The following is a 20,504-nucleotide window of genomic DNA, read 5'->3' as shown; positions in this document are numbered from 1 at the left end:
GATCAGACCTTCACAGGATGTCAAGGACTTTGGTTTGAAGTGTGTCAAATTACAAGAATATTAGAAAAATAGGATGGACGGAGGTATGTCCATAGACACGGAGCCTATGCTTGCCCTGGGAACCACAACCCCAGCAGACTGTGAGTTTTCAAAGGTATTGAAGAAAATGTGGCAGAGCACTGGGTTGGAGAAGATAGGGGGCTCACTGGGTAGAGAAGAGAAGAAAATGGAAGATGTGTCCTAATCTTCAAGGATCATCTGATTCTCATACCCAGGAGAAACCACAGTGCTCTCTAAAATGGTCCCATAGTGAGAAACTAACAACACTTAGCTCTGCTGCTGACTCCCTGCTGTGTGTGCCTTGCGGTTTGCTTCTCCTGCTGTGTTGTGGGAACAGAGGGGTCAACAAGGGCTGAGCCTAGCACTCCCCCAGACACCCATAGCAAGGGAAGTATGCCTATTTAATTCAACACCTTTGATTTACCTTGCTCTCCTATTTTCATTAAATGACTTCTACCAATGATTTCACGTCACACTGGTTTGATCCACCATGCCAGATGGGGGCTCAAATAAGAGGTAAAAACCTGCTGGCGCAAGATAACACCCCAAAATCCAGGGAATAGCAAGGCGTCCCAGAATCATGTGGAGGCCTTTGCGACCTGTCCTACAATGCATGCCATACAGACTGCCAAAGTGAATAGAAATAAGTCCTGTACTATTTTGAAATATCTACTTTCTTTGGCAAAACCTTCCTAATGAAGGGAGCAGTAAGACTCCAATGTAATTTCCAGTCCTCCCTGCCCATGGTTTCCCGTCTCTTAGAATCCCAAGCTAGTTTCTTTTCCAATAACCTGTGTCAATAGTACAGGAGATCAAGGAGTTGAGGGCACTGAGCCTTGGCTCATCAGGGAGAAAAAGGGGGCCTTCTTAAGGGAACCTACAAGTTGCCTAATCTCATTTGGCTTGTTTACATTCATGCCAAAGACCAAGTGGCTGTGGGACCTGAGAGATATTTGCCTAGATGAAGGATTCCAGAGATTTAATCCAGGAAGCAGTCTGGGAGAGAACGCCCAGGCTGGGACAAGGAGAGGGGATGAGTGTGGGAAAAAACAGGGTAAATCTCAGGAAATGAGGCTAATTCTGCTAGGGGGAGTCTTGAGGTTTGTTCTCTAGGGAGGTAGAGAGAGGAGGTGTGGGATTTGGGAAGGGAGGAAATGATCATGACCAGAGGCAAGGACTAGTGAAAAAACTCATTAGATTGGGCTCTACCCTTTGTAGGACTAAAAAAAACCCAATTTGGGAGGTTATGAAATTCTCAAGCATTTCACAATGCATTCTTTCTTTGCCTAAAGCATTCTACCACCACTACTCAGTCTCTAGTTCCTTTATTTGTGAACTGGCTGATTCCTGTAAACTAGAATGGGCTTGAGGTGGACAGGAGTTGAGTGGAGATAGATAAAAGGGAAGCCAGGAGCTGGGGGAGACCATAGAGGCAGCAGGGAAGCAGACACAAGCACTGGCAGCAGACGCACAGGCAGTGGGCAACCGACACAGGCAGCAGCCACAATTTTCTGGCGTCTTGCGTTCCAGCCAAGATGGGTCTGAAAGCAGCTGAGATAGGTCAGTGAGGAATCAGTCAAGAGGAGTTGGGAAACCTCGATTTTCAGGAGTAAAGTTGCTATGTGTGGCTCCCACTGCCATGAGGCCATCTCTGGAGCCCAGACTCCCACCTACTTATCCAAGGATAGCCATGACTGGTGGAGGGGCTGGGCTCCAGAGATGCCCCAGAGACAGTGGCTACATACAGCTTGGCTGGGTGAGGAGGAGAGGGATAGACAAATATCCTGGTGGAACCTGGGATGAATAGCTCCTTCTCTGACAGTAGGTTTGTTTCCTTCCAGGTTTCAGCATCTTGGTGTTGTTCCAATACAGTAAGTACTTTGTGGGATGCTATGGGAGAAGAGTTTGGGGGGAAGGGAGGAAAAAGTTAAAATGTATGTGTGGGGGAGTGGAGTTCAATCCGGGGGAACCTTTTCCTTCTTCTGCTCCAGGGAAGCAGCTCAGGCCAGGGAAGGACTTTCAGTTCAATTCTGCATGTTTGTAAAGTGTGTGCTATGCAAGAGGCACTGTGCTCAGCACTGGGAAACAGATAAAAAGAAAACATTCCTTGCACTCAAGGAGGTTGCTGTCTGGGGTCCAATCTTACCTAGAGGCAGAGGGCTGGAAACGGTGGCTTTCTAACTTATGTAGAGCAGAGTAGCTCACAGAAAATAATGTGGCAGTCTGGGAGAGAGCCTTACTCTAGCTTCAAGAAAGCTGATCCAACAAGTTCACACTATAGCAAATCTCCTTTCCCTTCTTCCTTTTTCCTTGTTCCTCTCCTTTCCTCCCTGTCTCTCCTCTCTCTCCACCCCTCCCGTCTCCTTTTCTCCCTTTCTTCTCTTCTCTTTCTCCTTTTCTTTCTTCCCCCTCCTCTTCTCCCCTCCCATCTCTTCTTCTCTCTTCTCTCCCTTTATATACCACCCCCTTCTTCCTCCTTTTTCCTCATACTTTACTGAGAAAATAGAGCTCATTTGCCATGACCTACCTCTTGTCCCTTCTTTTACGTTTCCACATCACTTGCAATCTGGCTTTCATCATTCAATTTAAACAACTATCTCCAAGGTCAACAGTGATCTCTTAATTACCAAACCCAATGGTCTTTTCTTATTTCTTATCCTCCTTGATCTCTCTGCAGCAGTTATTTTGTTTTGTTTTTGAAACTGGGCCTTTCTGTCCTGAAGCCGAAGGTGCAGCAGCCACTCACCACCCAACACCACCAATAACAGCACTGATTCTCTCAGGGGCCTGACCAGCTCCTGCTTTCAACCGGCACAGGTTCAGCCCCTTGCTCCCAGAGGCTCACCATATCAGTGCCAGATTTAGTGCAGACCTCTGATTGGCTCAGCCTGCGGATACTCAGAATTCTCAAATTCAAGTAGTCCACCAGCCTCCCACACCTGTAATCCCTAGGGATTACAGGTGTGGACCACCAAAGATGGCCCTCTCTGCAGCATTTGACAGTTGACCATACCCTCCTCCAAGACACCCTCTCTTCCCTGGGTTTTCATGACCCTGGTTCCCTTGGTTCCTCCTTCTTATCTGGACACTCCTCCTTTGCAAGATGGCCATCCTTGCCCCATCCCCAATGTGTGGCTGTACCCATGGCTCTCTCCTGGGCCCTTTCCACAGCTCTCTTTATACTTTCTCTTCAAGATGTCTTCAGCTCCCAGGGCTCAACTATCATCTCTATGCAGATGACTCGAAGCTCTAGCAAGGCAGCCGTAATATCTCTCTTGAACTATCGCCCCACATCACCAACGGCTTATTGGACATTTCCAACTGGATGTCCTCTAGTCTTCTCAAATAATAACAGTAATAGCTAGCACTTTGAGGTTTGCAAAGTACTTTACAATTGTCATCTCACTTTGTCCTCATGACAACGGGGGAGGGGTAGATGCAATTATTATCCTTGTTTTTACAGATGAGGAAACTGAGGCTGAGAAAGGTTTAGTAACTTGCCCAGCAAGTTCTAAGGTAGGATTCCTCCTTCCAAGGCCAGCACCCTTACCCATTGAGCCACCAATCTGCCTCAAACTCAACATGCTCAAAACAGGACTAATTATTTTTCCTCCCAAATCCTCCCCTCTTCCTGATTTCTCTATTTTTGTTGAGGACACTACCAGCCTTCTAGTCACTGAGGTTTGCAAGCTCAGTCATCCTCAAATTTTCCGTATTCCTTTACCTATTATATCTAATCGGTTGTCGAGTCTGGTTAGTTCCAGCTTTATGACGGCTCAATTATCCACCCCTTAGTTCCACTCACACGACCATCCCCCTAGTTCAGGACCTCAGGGACTCTCATTTGAACTAACCCTCTTCAAGTCTCTTGCTTTTCCAACTCATCCTCTAAACAACTGTTAAATTGATATTCATTCCTAAGGCATAGTTCCAACCATATCATCCCCTTCAAGAAATGCTAGAAGCTTCTTATCACCTGAGCACAGTACCTGGCACTTAGGAGGTGCTTAATAAATACCGATTGATTGAAATTTTAATTGATTCCTTTGGTTTTTAAAGCATTTCCCGATTTGTCTCTTTCCAGGCTTATTAAACATTACTCTCCTTCATGCATGCTACATTCCAGTCAAACTGGCTCCATCCCTTTGCATATGCTGGATCCACCCTGCCTGGAATGCTCTCCCTCCTCGCCACCACCTCTTGGCCTCTTTAGCGTCCTTCATGGCTCAGCTCAGATGCCCCCTACTAATCCTTCCAGGTGTTAACTTTTCCCTCTCCTTCTGATATTTTGTAGTTCCTATTCTGTGGAACAGGTTGTTTCTGACCAGTTAAATATAAGTTTCTCGGGAGCAGGGACTGTTTTTACTTTGGCTTTGCATCCCCAGCATTTAGCATAGCTCCTGGTGTGAAGCAAGTATTTAACAAATGTTTGCTGAATGAATGAATATATCTGTCTTCCAGCATTCCTATGTTGTCAAATCCCTTTCTCAATCAATGAATGTATGTCCTCCCTTTAAAAACTCAACTCAAAACTCACTGCCTCCCAGAAGACTTCCTTAAGTGAGCTCACCTGCTGCCCAAACCCTCTTTGTCTCATAGTTCATCTTTTATTTCCTTTGTTCCATACCTCCTTGGTATCCTTCACTAGATCACTCTGATTTTCTCCCTATTTAACTCCTCACAATCAGAGATAAATGAAAGCATCATCATTGTATCTACCTGAAATTTTTGTATGCTTTTGGCTTGTGAGATACTTTACTGGGGGAAGGACTTGATGTTGAGTTTTGCTTCGATGAGTCAATGCCTTAGGGTAAGCAACAAACAGATATGGTGGGATACTGTATTCTTGGTGCTATTCACTCAAGTATGTGATTGTGAAAATGGAGTGTTCATCAGTCTGGTTTCATCGGTAATTGGCTGTCTTCTTCATAACCTTTTTTGGGGTAATGATATCACCAAGAGGGACAGCTAGGTGGTAGAGTGAATAGAGCACCAGGCCTGGAGACAGGAAGATCTAAGCTCAAATCCACCTCAGATACTTGTTGGCTGTGTGACCCCGGGAAAGTCACTTAACCCTTATTTACTTCAGTTCCACATCAGCAAAATGGGGCATGTGCTGGAAAAGGAAATGGCAAAACCCCTCTGGTATCTTTGCCAAGAAAATCCCATGGACAAGTCCATGAGGTCATATAGAGCTGGACGTGACTGAGTGACTGAACCACAACAGTATCATTGACAATCAATTTAATTTGGATGGTTAATATCATTGCAGTTTTTGAGAGCAAGAATTCAAGAACTATACCTCCCCTGTTAGGTTGGCATCTCCCTGAGGATGGGAGTTATAACTTCCCTATCAGCCTAGAAGCTTCCCAAGATTAGGGAACATATCCCTTCCTCCTTCTAGATATGCCCCCATCCAGACCCAAAGGTCCTGTCAATGCTCTTCTCACAGAGTCTTCTGAATAGCGACTCATGTGCCCCTGCCCTGGCAACTATTTTCTTCCCCTCTTTTCTTAGGTTATGCTTACAAGCTAGTCTGCTACTATACCAGCTGGTCCCAGTACCGGGATGGAGATGCCTCATGCCTTCCAGATAACATTGATGCCAACCTGTGCACCCACATCATCTACAGCTTTGCCAACATAAGCAATAATCAGATTGATACCTGGGAGTGGAATGATGTAACACTCTATGAAATGCTGAATGAGCTCAAACAAAGGTGAGCCACCCAGGCCCCTCTCGCTTTCTTCTTCCTGGCTGGGACTAGACAAAGTAAAGGGACAAGAGATGACAGTAACCAGCGTGAAACAACTTTTTTTTTTTTTACAAACGGGACGAAGAAATGTATATAATGCTAGATATCTGAAGTAGATTCTCATGCCTGATACTTCAAGGTCTCTAAGCTTAGCTTGAAGAGTCCCATGGGGGCAGAGAGAAGATCAAGAAGAGACATCTGGGACAGAGCTTGGGAAGCTTGCCATATTATCATGGGAGCCATAAGAGTAGAGGATTTAGACCTACAAGGAACTTTTAAAATCAACTTTCTAGACTCCTCCCTTTACAATTAAGCAAATGAAGGTCTAAAGATAACTTTGCCAAGATCTCATAAGCAGTAAAGAGGAAAGCTAGGATTCAAGCCAAGGTCTTACGACCAGACATCCAATGCTCTTCCAGCCACATCACGTTCAAGGTCAAAGTGGGGTGCAGGTGGAGTTTCTGCTACTCCCCAGCAGACCCCAAGAAGATTAACTGCTTCTCTTGAAGCCACATCCTAAACATGTGGATGATTCAGCCTCAGGGAATGGGCACACTCCCAGGACTGTAAGATCAGCAATAGTAGATGTTCCTGAAGGCAGAGCACCAATCAGATAGTCTATGGTTCCAGGGTACCATGATTCCGCTGCAGTCTTCTTAAAGCCTCCTTTATAGGATACAGCTGAAAGGGCTACTGGAGATAGGGGTAGCTGCCTTGTAAAGGAGTCAGAATACATAGGATTAAATTCAGGCTCTCCTGCTTATTAGGTATATGACCTTGGACAAGTCATTTAAGAGATTTTTCTCAGTCAAATGAAGGCGTTGGTGACCAAATGACCTCCAAGGTCCCATCACCTCCAAATCCTAAAAACCCCAATGGTCTTCAGCTGCCCCTTGCTCCTGGCATGTATTGACAAGTCTAAAAGTGGACATTTTAGGAAGCAGTAAGAGCTTTGCAGCCAGAACTCCTGGGTTCAATCCCTACTTCTGACACTTGCCAACCTGTGTGACTTTGGCCAAGTCACTTATTCTGCATTGGCCTCAGTTTTTTCATCTGTAAAATGACAGGGTTCAATTAGATGACCCCTGAGGTTCCTCCAACTCTAGATCTATGATTTTATGAGCCATCGTACTACTTTTGCCTCCCTAAGGACTCAGTCTTCTCATGTATAAAATGAAAGATTTGGACTAGGTACTTTCTAATGACCCTTCTAATATTAAATCAAATACCCTAATAATTCTTAATGAACTTGTTAACAATGGGAAGGGATATAAGAAAAATAGGATCTTTGAGTTAGAAAGAATTTAGTGGCCTCCTGGTCTGACCTCCCAAAGACCGAGAGTTCCTTCTAAAGCATCCTTCTAGGATAGCACCTAGAGAGGTGGCTATCCAGGATCTGCCTGAAGACTTCTGCCCAACCCTGTCTTCTTCTTTTCCCTTGCCCCACAGGAACACCAAACTGAGGACACTCTTGTCTGTGGGTGGATGGAACCTGGGTACCAAGAGGTAAGATTTCATCCTCCCTAGACAGTCTCATCTGCCTACTAATCTCCCATTCCTTTCACTCATGAGGCAAAACAGAAAAGAAGGTGGGGAGGTAAGGTTTCATATAGTTCTGCTCCAGACCACCCTGGTAAGACTACGTCTGGAGTTTTGTGTTCAGTTCTGGGCACTACATCTTAAAAAGGATATTGACTAACTGGAGGAGGGTGCTCTAGATAAAGGGGGCACTGGAAACCGTGCCATCCAAAGAGCGATTGGAGGAACTGGGAATGTTTTGCCTAGAGAAGAAAAGATGTAGAGTGGATGATGGCTGTCTTCAGATATCTGAATGCCTGCCTTGTAGAACAAAAATTGGAGCTGTTCTGCTCAGGTCCAATGGACAGAATTGAGAGATTTAGACTATGGAAGGAAAAATTCTTAATAAATGGTGCTGTCCAAAAGGCAATGGAGTTGCCAAAAGGCAAAAGGTTGCTTCAAGAAGTGCCTAGTCTCCCATCATTGGAAGTTTTCAAGCAGAGGTTTGATAACTGAACATTTGGCAGGGTGGTAGTAGAAGAGGTTCTTATGGGACTTGGAATCACAAATGTCAGAATTGGAAGGGTCTTCAAAGGTCATCTGGTCCAATTGGCACCTCAGAAAGAATATCTTGTACAAGAACTAAGACAACTGGGCATCCAGCCCCTGCATGAAGATTTCCCAGTCACAGGGAGTTCACTACCGCTCTCTTTAGGTGGTGTAGAATGGATATTCATTCAGTCAGCAAGCATTTATTAAGTACCTACTGTGTTCCAAGCATATGCTAAGATCTGGGGATAAAAAGAGAGGCAAAAATCTGGTCCATGCTCTCAAAGAGCTCACAGTTTAATGGAGGAGACAATGGCAAATACCTGTGTAGAAACAAGGTATTTACAGAATAAGTTGAAAATAATCAACAGAAGACATTAAGAAAGATTAAGGAAGATGAGGAAAGGTTTTCGTTCAGAAACTCAGGGACTTTAGATGAGAATTGGAGGAAGCCAAGGAAGTCAAGAGACCAAGAATGGGGGACCGCCAAAGAAAATGCTTGAAGTTGAGAGATGGAGTATTATGAGTAGGAAACACAGACCTAGGAAGTAGGGGCAAGGGAGTGGATATGAACCACAAAGTTAGACAGTCACTGTCACCAGCTCTGTGGGGTACAACCAAGACAAACTGAGCCATGTATAGATAGTCAGAGGAGGCTTCCTGGAGGAGGTGAGGTTGGAGCCCAGTTTGGAAGAAGCAGAACAGGATTTGGAGGAGGAAAGGTTTGTTGGAATTCCAGGCAGTGGGTATAGCCTATAGGAAGACTCAAATACATTAATAGGAGATGGCAAGAAATGTTCTCAGATCATGGAGGGAGAAAACAGATAAAAGCTATTAATATTAAATTTAATTTAAAATTAAATTAAAATAATCAAAGGGGGCTTTTGGTGGAGGATCCCTGAATTCATGTACATTGTCTCTCATCAGACTTTCAGTACTCTGTGGTTCCAGACTCCTCAAGTCCCTCAGAAAGCTTACTTAGACCAGAACAGTCCTTTGATTGATAGAACATTAGAGGAGGAAGTATAGTGTGGTGGAAAGTGTGCAGGGATTGGGGCCAGAGGACCTGGGTTTAAATCCTGCCTTTGCTGTTTGCTACCTGTGTGGACTTAGTTACATAACTTAAACTATCCAGGTCTCGGTAAATGAAGGGGTTGAATTAAGCCTACTCCAAGGTCAATTCAGCCCTAAATCTATGAACCTAGAGCTGGAAGAAGCCTTAGAGATCAATTCATTTCAATTCAAATGATCACTTCAATTCAAATTCAATTCAATTCAAATGATTCAAAGATCAATTCAAAAAATTCATTTTATAGAAGAGGAAACTGAGGCCCATAGAGGGAAGTGACTTGTCAACAGTCATATAATGAGGGAGGACAGTTATATAATGAATGAGTCATATAATGAGCCAGGACTAGAACCAAGTGTCTTAAATCCCAGTGCAGAATATTTTTTTTCATTTGCCATGATGGAATTCCCAAGCCCTTCGGCCCTGAACTCACAAGTGGGGTTGGGGGTGGTATCTAGGTTCTCTAGCATGGCGTCCCAAACTGAGAGCCGGAGGACCTTCATCAACTCAGTCACAACATTCCTGAGGACACACAACTTTGACGGCCTGGACCTAGCCTGGCTCTACCCGGGACGGAGAGACAAAGAAAACTATAACTCATTGCTTCAGGTATGGAAACCCAATGGGGTTGGAGGGAGGGGTGAAGGAGGAGGTTAGGAGGAGTTGGGCGTGTGTCTTACTAACTGTTTGGAGTTGTTGTCTGTTGCTGAGGACAGAAAAAAGGAAACAGGCCTAAACTGTAGTAAGATGGTATTTAGGTCAGATATCGGGAGTGTGTTTCTGACTTCACAGGCTGAGTGACTCTCGAATAAGAACGAGAGGCTGTCAGTCAATTAATAAGCATTTATTAAGTACCTACTATGTTCCAGGTACTGTGGGAAGCTCTAGAGATACAAAAAAAGGCAAAGGATTGTCCCTTGGTGTACTGGAGGCTGGGGAATATCTGTTCTAGGTTTACAGATCTCATGAGAAGAGAGGGCGTTGCATGGTGCTCTTTCTCCCTCTGCTTTGAGGTGGCAGGAGATGACTGGAGATACTGCCACCTCTCAGTTATTGACATTAGCTCCCCTACCTCCCAAGTTTAGCACCTAACTTCTAGAGGGGTTGTGAGGAGCAAATGAGATAATATTTTTAAATTGCTTACCACAGGGCTTCATACATAGTAGTTGCTTAATAAATGCTTGCCTGCCTTCCTTCCTTCCTTTCCTCCCTTCCTCCCTTCTTTCCCTCCCTCCCTCCTTCCTTCTTTCCTTCCTTCCTTCCTTTCTTCCTTTCCTCCCTTCCTTCCTTCTTTCCCTCCCTCCCTCCTTCCTTCTTTCCTTCCTTTCTTCCTTCCTTCCTCCCTTCCATAGCAGGCATTTAATCCCAGCCTGCCTACCACCTTGCAAACATCTGAGTCAGTGAGGTCCAGCTCTGGTTTGGGGGCAACCTAAATTTCTCTGTTTACATCTAGGCCACTAGGAGAAAATCCCTTTAAGAAAAAAAGACCTCAACACAAAATTCATTATAATTTCCCTTCATTTCATGTTATGTATGTGCTGGGAAGCAGAGCCTCATTTTATTAGTTTGAGCAAAACAAAATTAGCCAGGAAAACCTGCTTCCCCCAAGAAATCAGGAAGATTGGAGTAGTACAGTGCAAAGAGCCTGGCCCTGGAGTCAGAGGGCCTAGGTTCAAATCCTGCCCCTGATACTGCATAACTTTGGACAAATCCCCTAATGTCCTGGGGCCTCAATTTCTTTGTGTACAATGAGAGCTGTACACAAGTCCCTGGGGTTCCATTGAGTTCCAGATCTATGATCCTTATATAGGAAGGAGTTTAAAAGATTATTCCCCTAGTTTGGGTTTTTCCTTGCCACTGTCTAATTCTAGTTGAGTGGATAATTCAGAGCTGGCATTCATGGACAGATGTTAATAGCCTCTTAGGTAAAAAGAGTGGCTGGGTTGAAAGGATGGGGAGCTCTTTTTCCTCAAACCTCAATCAGGGTTGACCAGCATGGAGGGAGGGGGCAGGGTCATGGGAGAATAAGGAAGGCAGATTGGATCAGAGGCTACCAGGATGGTACTGGCATGGGGAATATCTCCTTTTAGGAAATGGCGGATGAATTCTCGAAAGAAGCTCAGAGGACTGGAAAGGAGAGACTTCTGCTCAGTGCAGCACTGCCTGCCGGGAGGATAGCGCTTGATGCAGGTTATGACATCCCCAAGATCTCTAAGTGAGTCTTCCCTCTTTGGTCTCTCATTTCATTTTCTCCAGATGGGGATAATTGAAAAAAGTAAAATTTAATCCAGGTATGGAAATCCAATGGGGTTGGAGGGAGGGGTGAAGGAGAAGGTTAAGAGGAGTTGGGCGGAGGTCAGGACATGTGTCTTAGTAACTGTCTGGAGCTGCTCTCTACTTCTGCTGAGGACAGAAAAAAGGAAACAGCCTTAAACTGCAGCAGATAATATTTAGGTCAGACATTGGGATTGTGTTTCCAACTTCATAGGTTGAGTCCCTCTAGAATAAGAATGAGAGGCTGTCAGTCAATTAATAAGCATTTATTATCATTATTAAATAGTGTTAAATAAATAAAAAATAAATGTTACTATTATTATTATTATTATTAAATATCTCCCGAATCTCTGCTCCCCTGCTTTTCCCTACCTGACCCTACCCAATCTAGCTATTAAACGGCTAGGGCAATTAACCAAGAAGGAGGAGATCCAGGTTTTAGTCTCAGCTCTGCTACTAACTCCACATGACCTTGGGAAGGTCACCGAATCAGTTGGAAACCTTTGTAATGCTACCTGTCACAAGGAGACTCCTGCTTTCCCTTGCTCACAGGTTAGATTCCAGCCATGGGGAATAGCTTATGCCAATGCTTTGAGGGAGATGAAACATTAGGGAATTATTCATAGGAGTATCAAGAGGATCAGAGGAAACAGAGATGCATATTCTATACAAATTGATGTCCTTCACCACAATGATGGTAGTGGCATGGTGGTGGGGGCTGCCATGGGGAGAATAATGCCAATACTTTACCTTTGCATCAGCTTCGCAGTTTACCGAGACTTTTCATATATTCTTTCCCATTTGGAAAGGTTGAGGCAAGAGAAAGAAATCCAGTCTTCAAGGACAAGAATTTTTTTTTCCTTAGTCTTTGCCATCCAGTTCGGTAGACACCTATTAAGTGCCTACTATGTGCAAGACACTGAACACACTAGGTGTTGTACATACAAAGATGAAAAACCCTGTTCTTAAGGAGCCTCAGTTCTTCTGAGTGGATAGGTACAGCATGAACACAGAAAATAAAACAGGGTAATTTGAGGAGAGAGAATGAGAACATTAACTGCTGGAGGGATTAGTCAGTCAATTAACAAGATTTTATTAACCGCTTACTATGTGCCAAGTACTGTGCTAAGCACTGAGAATACAAAGAAAGGCAAAAACATGGTCCCTGTCCTCAAGACTCTTAAAAATAGATTTTATTGATATCTTTTATTTTCACATGGCTCAGATATCCCCCTGTATCCCTCCCTCTCTCCCCTCCCAGAGAGCCATCCCTCATAATAAAGAATTTTTTTAAAAAAGAAAGACAAAGAAGAAAAAATCAACCAAGCCAATAAATATATAGAAAAAATCTGACATTATATATGTTCCCTACCCATCCCCCTCCTCCACCTCCACCCCTCTGCAAAGAAGGTTGGGCAGGGGCATGTTTTCTCATATTTCTTTAATTTGCCAACAATCATCTTCAGTGGTTTTGTGGTATTTTTTTCTTTCTGTTTACATTGATGTAGTCATTGAAGAGCTTAAATCCTTTTAAATTTTCTATGGGGGGTTGTAATTGGAATTTTTTCAATTATCAAGAATTCATTTCTCCCTCTCATCTCCTCTCTCCCACTAAAATAAATAAATAAATAAAAACAAAAACCTTTGTAACAAATATGCATTGGAAAGCAAAAGCCAAAAAAGAAATCTCTAGATTGGCCATGCCCCAAAATGTGCCTCTCCTTCTGTGCCTTGAAGCCATCACCTCTCTGCCATTCTTCATCGTTGAGAGGAACCGATGGCTGCCTTTGTACTGGGTGGCAGAATTGAGGAGGGAGAATCTTGCAATCATGAGGGAAGACTTGTGTAGCTGCCCGGAGACGGGAGGTAGAAGGAGCAAGGTTGAGTTTGGGGCCAAGCTCTCAGTCCAGTTTGACTATAATACTGAGTACAAGAAGGGAGGTCCTTTGAGATAAGGTTGGAAAGAAAGGTTGGAGTCAGACTGTGTAGGGCCTTAAATGGCAGGCTGAGAAGTTTGTATTCTATCCTAGAGGTAATCAGGAGCCATCTGAGGCTTTTGAGCAAGGGAGTGACATGGCCAGAACTTTTCCTAGGAAGAGTATTTTGATGGAGATTAGACAGGAGACAAAAGAGACTGGAAGCTGAAATATCAATTAAAGTCTTTTTAAAGAAATATATAATCATATATATATGTGATATATTACATATAATAATTCAGGAAAGAAGTACTGAGATGTGATGATTCAGTGAGTGGCCTTTATATTCATCATTACACATTCAATCATTCAACATGCAATCTACTGACTCCATCCCCTCTTGTAACTGTCAGTGAGTCAGTCATAATGTACATTTCTTTATTAAGCACCTACTATGTGCCGCACACTGTGCTATAAGATCTGGAGAGACAAAGAAAGGCAAGATATAATCCGTGCTCCAGGGGAGTTTACAGTCTAATGGGGAAATCAAGATGCAAACAACTATATATTTATACAGGCTAAACTGGACATAATCATAGAGGGAAGGCACAAGCATTGAGGATTGGGAAAGGCTTCTTGTAACATGAGGTTTTAGCTGGGACTTGAAGCCAGGAAAGCCAGGAGCCTGAGATAAGGATGGAGAGAATTCAAGGCATGGGGGAATATCCTGAGATAATTCCTAGTCAGGAGAGGGAGTTTCTTGTACAAGGAACCACCGGGAGACCAGTGTCACTGGATCAGAGTATGGAGGAGAGAAGTCAAACGTAAGAAGACTAGAAAGGTGAGGAGTTAGGTTATAAAAGGCTTCGAATCCCAAACTGAACCAAAGGGATGGGTAGAGTTCATGGGCATTTAAACATCTGTTAGATTCACCTGACTTTGTTTCTTACTCCAGTTGGGGTACAAAACTTATCATGGCAAACATGATCACTTATTGCAGCAAATCAAATTAGATAATTTATGTAAAGTGCTTTGAGTGTCAATTATTATACGTATGAAAATGTCATCACTTCTTTTCACTTTTATCTATGCTTCTGGAGAAGAATACAGCCTTAGAGTTACAATCCTGGGACCCCTATCCTTGCAGAAGAGCCCAGAGCCCTGAAGACCCCAGGATCATATACTAAAATGAATATTCCATTCCCTAAGCCTCCACTCATCACCAGGTTGGTGAAGTGGCCCAGAAATCCCTAGATCAGGCTAGCCACAGACAGGTAACTGGAAATAGGTTGCATTGGCTAAGTCAGGGTTTTCTTCTGCTTTCTGAATGTCTACTAACACTCTCCTCCAATGCCTCATCTTGAGTTAGAGGTGACCCTGGCTTCCCAAAGTCTCTGCCAGTGGAATTGAAAATCTGGCAAATTCTACCATCCTCAAAAAGCTTCAAGGATATGGTTACATATTTGTGGCTGGAAAATTAGCCAGGCTCAACTCACGTTACCTGTTATATGAGGCCTTTCCTGATCCCCCCAGGCGCTAATGCTGGCCTCTCCACCCAATGATATAACCTGTGTCTAGGGCTTTACAAACGTGAAAGCAGTATAGAAATGTTAGCTACAGCTGGATGCTATATTGTCTTTATTTGCTTAACTGAATATGTACAGTTTCACCCCAGTAAAACAAAAGCCACTTGAGGGCAGGAACTATTGTATTGCCTTTTCTTTAAATTCCAAGCACTTAGCACACATCTAGCACTTAATAAACGTTTGTTGTTTAATTGGTTGATCTTCAGCACCTAGCACATAGTAGGTGCTTAATAAATGTTGGTTAAATTGAATCAAAATCAGAGAAGCTCACCACAAGGTTGACTAAAGGATGACGAATTTGTTGGCCATAAGAATTCACAAAAACTGTCTGCCAAGTTATACAAAGATTTTGACCCACACTTGTAGAAGGAGTGTTCATAAGGACTAAATCTGAGATCCTGGAGGGAATGAAGGGTTATTCTTATCTGAATATACGGTGATGTGGCCATCTGCTTTGGACCATGAGCTCCAGTGGTCAGGGACTTGTCTGAGTAACATCTTACCTCACACAGCAGAGTTTGAGTTTTGTTAATGCCTGGTGATGATGATGGCACTGAAGATGGCTCCCTCCCCTCCAACCCAGTCTAATCCACTACCTTCCTCACTACAGGCACTTGGATTTTATCATTCTCATGACTTATAACTTCCATGGACCCTGGAAAAAGACCACAGGACACCACAGCCCCCTGTACAGGGGAAAGAAAGATGATAGTTACAGCAATGTTGTGAGTACCACTTAAGGTTGGGAAAAAAGAGGATCATTGAAAACACCCAAGTAGGTTGGTAGGGCAGTATGAGGCACTGGAGAATCCCCCACAGGATGGGCAACATCATATAGTGGAGAAAGCAATGCACTTGGAATCAGATGACCTGAGTGAGAGCCCCAGAGGATGATTTTGCCTAAACCACTGGGCCCCATTTTCCTCCTAGCCAGATAAATGTTAATGGTATTCTTTCCTTTCTTCCGCAGAGATACACTGTGAACTATATGCTGTCAAAGGGGGCCCCAGCCAGCAAACTGATCATGGGTATCCCAACCTTTGGGAATAGTTTCACCCTATCCTCTTCGGATTCTGAAGTTGGAGCAGCAATATCAGGACCTGGGACTGCCGGAGTCTACACCCAGCAGCCAGGGATCCTGGCCTATTATGAGGTAATCAAAAGGAAGGGGCAGTAAGTTCGGAAGGAAGAAATCTTCCCTACCACTCCCTGCTAACACTTTCCAATGTTCATCATCTTCACTAGACCTGGTACATCTGATGTGAGGGGGGAATAAGAGTGGAAAAGCTCATAGGTGAGAGTAGGTAATGGGTTAATGTCCTTCCTCACATGGTCCCAATCTACCTTTCCAGCCCCCTGTTATGTGTACATGTGGTCTCCTCCATATAAGCTCCTTGAAGGCAGAGGTTTTTATTTTTGTCTTTATATCTCCCTCACCTCCCACAGTTCATGGTACGTAGTAGCTGTTTAATACATGCTTATTGGTTGATTGACAAATATCACCTTTCCCTCCCTCCCCACCTCCCAACCAGAGAAGAGCCGTTACAGCACCCACCTCAGAATTCTCCCCTCTAGACACTTTGCATTTCATTTTGCAGTCAATCTGGATCTCTGTGTGTCAAGCAAGTCTGGGTGTTTCTGCTACATGCAGAAGTGGGGACCAGAGAAGTTAGGGATGGAGAACAGTGGGCAGGAAGTCCTAGGGTCTGTTCAGTTAGAGAAATTCTCAACTAGTACCTCTTCTTTTCTTTTTTCTCCCCTTTTAGGTCTGTGAATTCCTCCCTGGGGCTATTGTTAATCGGATTTTGGAACAAAAGGTCCCCTATGCCACAAAAGGCAACCAATGGGTGGGCTATGAGGATCAGGAAAGTGTCAGAGTCAAGGTAGGAGCTCTTTTGGTAGGCCCAAGATAGAGGGAGTGGGGAGGAAAGACAACATCTCTGTTTCCAGGGTGGGAGATCATGGGGCTCAGTCTTCAAAGACTCAAGTTGTCCTGCTGCCTCACCCCACCCTTCTCCTCTAAGATGGCATACAGTACAGTATACCATACACACACACACACACACACACACACACACACACCGTGCATGTGTGTGTGTGTGTGTGTGTGTGTGTGTGTGTGTGTATGTATGTATGTCCTCTGGGAAATCTAACCCTGTCTGTTATTTCATCTACTCTGCTAGGCACAGTACTTGAAGACCATGCAACTGGCAGGAGCCTCGGTGTGGGCTCTTGACTTGGATGACTTCCAGGGCACCTTCTGCAATCAGAAGCCCTTCCCCCTGACAGCAGCCATCAAGGATGCCCTCTTCTCTACTTAGACCCTGGATTGCCATCCATCTCTTCTTCCCATCCTTTCTGCTTCTCCTCTGGTGCCAGAGTTCAAGTGTAACACACACACACACACACACACACACACACCACCACCACCACCATCACCACCACCACCACCACCACCACTGCCAGCACCACCGCCATCATCACCTCACCCCAACTAGGAGTAAAAGCTGGGTATGGGGAATGTGTCTTATGGTGAGAAAATGCTTTTGGTCATAAAAATGTCTGCTAAAGGTCAAATGCACTCCTCATTTCTCTTCTGTTCTCTGCCTCAGGGGTCACTTTGGAGGTTGGGAGAGCCGGGGAGGGACAGGCAGTGAGGGCTGAAGACCAGGACCAATTCTGGCCACACAGTTAACCCTTAATGCAATGTGCTTTCCTATCCTGGAGCTATCCATGGGCTAATTCCTAAGCCCTCTGCACCTCAAGCCCTAGCCATTAATGGATACTGAATAGCCTAGAGTGGCAACCCTCACTCTCAGTCCAGGGCCCTATCCTAAGGTGACAATTACACAGTCCTCTATATAGCCTTGCTTGTTCTCCTTAGGGAAGAGATTTGACCTTCACCTTGGAGCATCTTCTTTTCTACTTTCTTGATCCCACTGTTTATTTGAACAATAAAAGGAACAGTTCAGAAATCTGCTTGAGCCTTCTGGAGGTGCCTGCCACTTGGCTGGTCCTCTTCCAAAGTACTCCACCCTGCTTCTCTCCTCCCAATCACATTTCAGTCTTTGGTCCAAAGAGAAATAATACCAACTGCTGGATAGAACCATAGAACCTGGATACTGGGGTCCATAAGATCACAGAATGTTAAAACTATCTTGAATTGGAATGGGCTACCCTGAGGGGTGATGGTCAGGTTTCTCCTCCTTGGACATCTTCCAGCAGAGGCTAGATAAAAGACTAGTTGACTATGTTATAGTGGTCACTGTTTTCAGGTATGGTTCTAGTAGATAGCCACTAAGGAAAGTGATACTGTCCAACTCTCCAGTCCTATGATTCTATGATTCTGAGCCCTTAGAGATCCTCTGTCTAAGCCAAGTACCTTATTTTACATGAGGAATCCAAGTTTCAGCACCTAAGTGACTTGCCCAAGCTCACACAGTTCACAGGAGTTTAAATTTGAACCCATGCCCTAAGGTTCCAACTCCAGGGCTCCATCATGGAGTACAGGGGAAACTACCACATCTCCCTGCCTCTCCTAGGTTCTAGTTTCCTATTCCTTTCTACATCCTGTCCCTTTAGTCTCTGTTCCCCTCCACTCTCCAAGGCCTTTTTGGAGCCCCTTGGGGCAAAACTGTGAAGGGACAAAGTTTATCATCTATGCCTTCCCCCCCACACACACACACACAATTTATCCACTCTGCATCTTTGTCTTCTCTCTGCGAAGTCTATCCCAGCCTCCTCCTCCTCCCCTGCTCCCACACAACCAATGCCCTCAAAATCTCCCTTCTCTGGTTAACCCTCACCCTCTCACAGGCTCTAAATGAATAATAGCTTCAAACTGTTTGCCCGTCTATTGTTAGGTATTGGAAAGAGGTTAAAGCCTTAAACTAAAGAAATCAAACCACCAGCCACAGCCCACAACAAGGGGGATTTGAAACTAGCAGCTAAGGGGTATTGTGAGGAATGTAGCTCCTTCTGGATGTTTTATAGGTTGTTTTCTAGCCTAACTAGGCTCTGGCCTTTAGTATCCCCCATGAATTCACCCATGAATCCACAGGAGACTGAGAGAGTTCTGGCCCAATCTGTGGAGCAGAGTGAAGGGGTAGGGGCATGGGAGGAGGGAGTTGTCTTGCTTGGTATGCGCTCCCAATTCTCCATTATGTGGAGACTGATTACCTGCCTTGGGTTTGTAGCATGATACCTTTACTTTCAAGTTCTTACTAACATGGGCACCCCTCTGATGTTCAATGATTTGGTGATCTAACATGTTTAATTGTACTTCCTCAAAACAGTGGGATTTTTATCATTATTGTAATCTTCTTAAATTCAAACAGTTGCCTGACCAATCTCCAGGGGTAGTTGGTATGCCCTAGCCTGCTAAGAAAGAACAGCTTGAATCTTAGGATCTCAGAATTGGAAGGAATCTTAGAGGTCAGAATAATCGCTGATATTTATATAGGTGTGAGGGGGGCATACATTATCCCATTTGAGTCCTCTGATTCCTCTATGAACTAGCTACTACAGGTATTATCCCTATTTTACAGATGAGGAAACTGAGGTTCAGAGAGGTGAATCCCATGGTCATACATCTACTCTCAGTTACAGAATTCATACCCAGGAGTCTAGTAAATTAATCCAAGCCCCCACCCAATGCTATGTGTTCTCCCTTCCCCCACCCCTCTCTTATTCTCCCTTTGTTCTTCTCTTCCTCCCTCCTTTTCCTTCTTTCCTCTTCCTCTCCCTCCTTTCCCTCCTCTCTCTCTCCCTTTCCTCCTCCTCCTCTTCCTTTTCTTCTCCTTCTCCTTCTTCTTGTTCTCCTTCTCCTTCTTCTCCTTCTTCTTCTCCTTCTCCTTCTTCTTCTTCTTCTTCTTCTCCTCCTCCTCCTTCTCCTTCTCCTTCTTCTCCTTCTTGTTCTCCTTCTCCTTTTCCTTCTCCTTCTTCTCCTTCTTCTCCTTCTCCTTCTTGTTCTCCTTCTCCTTCTTCTCCTTCTTTTCCTTCTTCTCCTTCTCCTTCTTCTCCTTCTTGTTCTCCTTCTTCTCCTTCTCCTTCTTCTCTTTCTCCTTCTCCTTCTTCTTCTTCTCCTTCTTCTCTTTCTCCTTCTCCTTCTCCTTCTCCTTCTTCTTCTTCTTCTTCTTCTTCTCCTCCTTCTCCTTCTCCTTCTTCTTCTCCTTCTTCTCCTTCTTGTTCTCCTTCTCCTTCTTCTTCTTCTTCTTCTTCTTCTTCTTCTTCTTCTTCTTCTTCTTCTCCTTCTCCTTCTCCTTCTCCTTCTCCTTCTCCTTCTTCTTCTTCTCCTTTTGTTCTCCTTCTCCTTCTTCTCCTTCTTCTCCTTCTCCTTCTTCTCCTTCTCCTTCTTCTCCTTCTCCTCCTCCTCCTCCTCTTTGTCTCTCTGTGTCTCTCTCTGTCTCTGTTTCTCTCTCTGCCTGTCTCTCTCTCTCTTTCTCTCTCTCTGCCTCTCTCTCTCTCTCTCTCTCTCTTTCTCTCTCTCTCTCACACACACATGCACACACACTCACACATGCACACACACACACACACACACACACACACATCTTAACAGCTCTCATGAGTTAATCTACAATTATTACAAATTCCCAAATTTATCTATCCAGTTCTCCTCCCTCCTGAGTGTCGGTTCTACATTACCAACTGCCTGCTGGACATCTCCCCTTGGATGTCCACTTGGCATCTCAAACTCAACATTGTCAAAGAAAACTCCTTATGTTTCCCTCCCAACTCTTCCCTCTTCCCAGCTTTCTGACTCAGAGGGCACCACC

At 44.4% G+C, this 20,504-nt stretch overlaps 1 protein-coding gene across 1 annotated transcript; it reads left to right on the top strand.

Annotated features, from left to right (window-relative positions):
• Nucleotides 1–1,448: 1,448 nt before the first annotated feature.
• Nucleotides 1,449–17,122, top strand: CHI3L1 (chitinase 3 like 1). The gene is made up of 10 exons (XM_036756381.1): nt 1,449–1,620; nt 1,902–1,931; nt 5,578–5,779; nt 7,265–7,321; nt 9,410–9,560; nt 11,042–11,166; nt 15,338–15,452; nt 15,698–15,880; nt 16,494–16,610; nt 16,911–17,122. The coding sequence occupies exons 1-10, from the start codon at nt 1,596–1,598 to the stop codon at nt 17,046–17,048; spliced, it is 1,143 nt and encodes a 380-aa protein (XP_036612276.1). The 5' UTR covers nt 1,449–1,595; the 3' UTR covers nt 17,049–17,122.
• The last annotated feature ends 3,382 nt before the right edge of the window (nt 17,123–20,504 follow it).

The sequence above is a fragment of the Trichosurus vulpecula genome, chromosome 4, assembly GCF_011100635.1.
Source record: "Trichosurus vulpecula isolate mTriVul1 chromosome 4, mTriVul1.pri, whole genome shotgun sequence".
NCBI lineage: Eukaryota > Metazoa > Chordata > Mammalia > Diprotodontia > Phalangeridae > Trichosurus > Trichosurus vulpecula.
Note: the sequence above shows the minus strand (reverse complement) of the source record. Positions and strands in the feature narration are given on the sequence as shown.

Excerpts from the sequence above, each read along its gene's own strand:
- CHI3L1 (XM_036756381.1), top strand. The coding sequence starts at position 1,596 with ATGGGTCTGAAAGCAGCTGAGATAG. Across the intron at positions 1,621-1,901 it reads TCTGAAAGCAGCTGAGATAG|GTTTCAGCATCTTGGTGTTG; the intron begins GTCAGTGAGGAA and ends GTTTCCTTCCAG. Across the intron at positions 7,322-9,409 it reads TGGAACCTGGGTACCAAGAG|GTTCTCTAGCATGGCGTCCC; the intron begins GTAAGATTTCAT and ends GGTGGTATCTAG.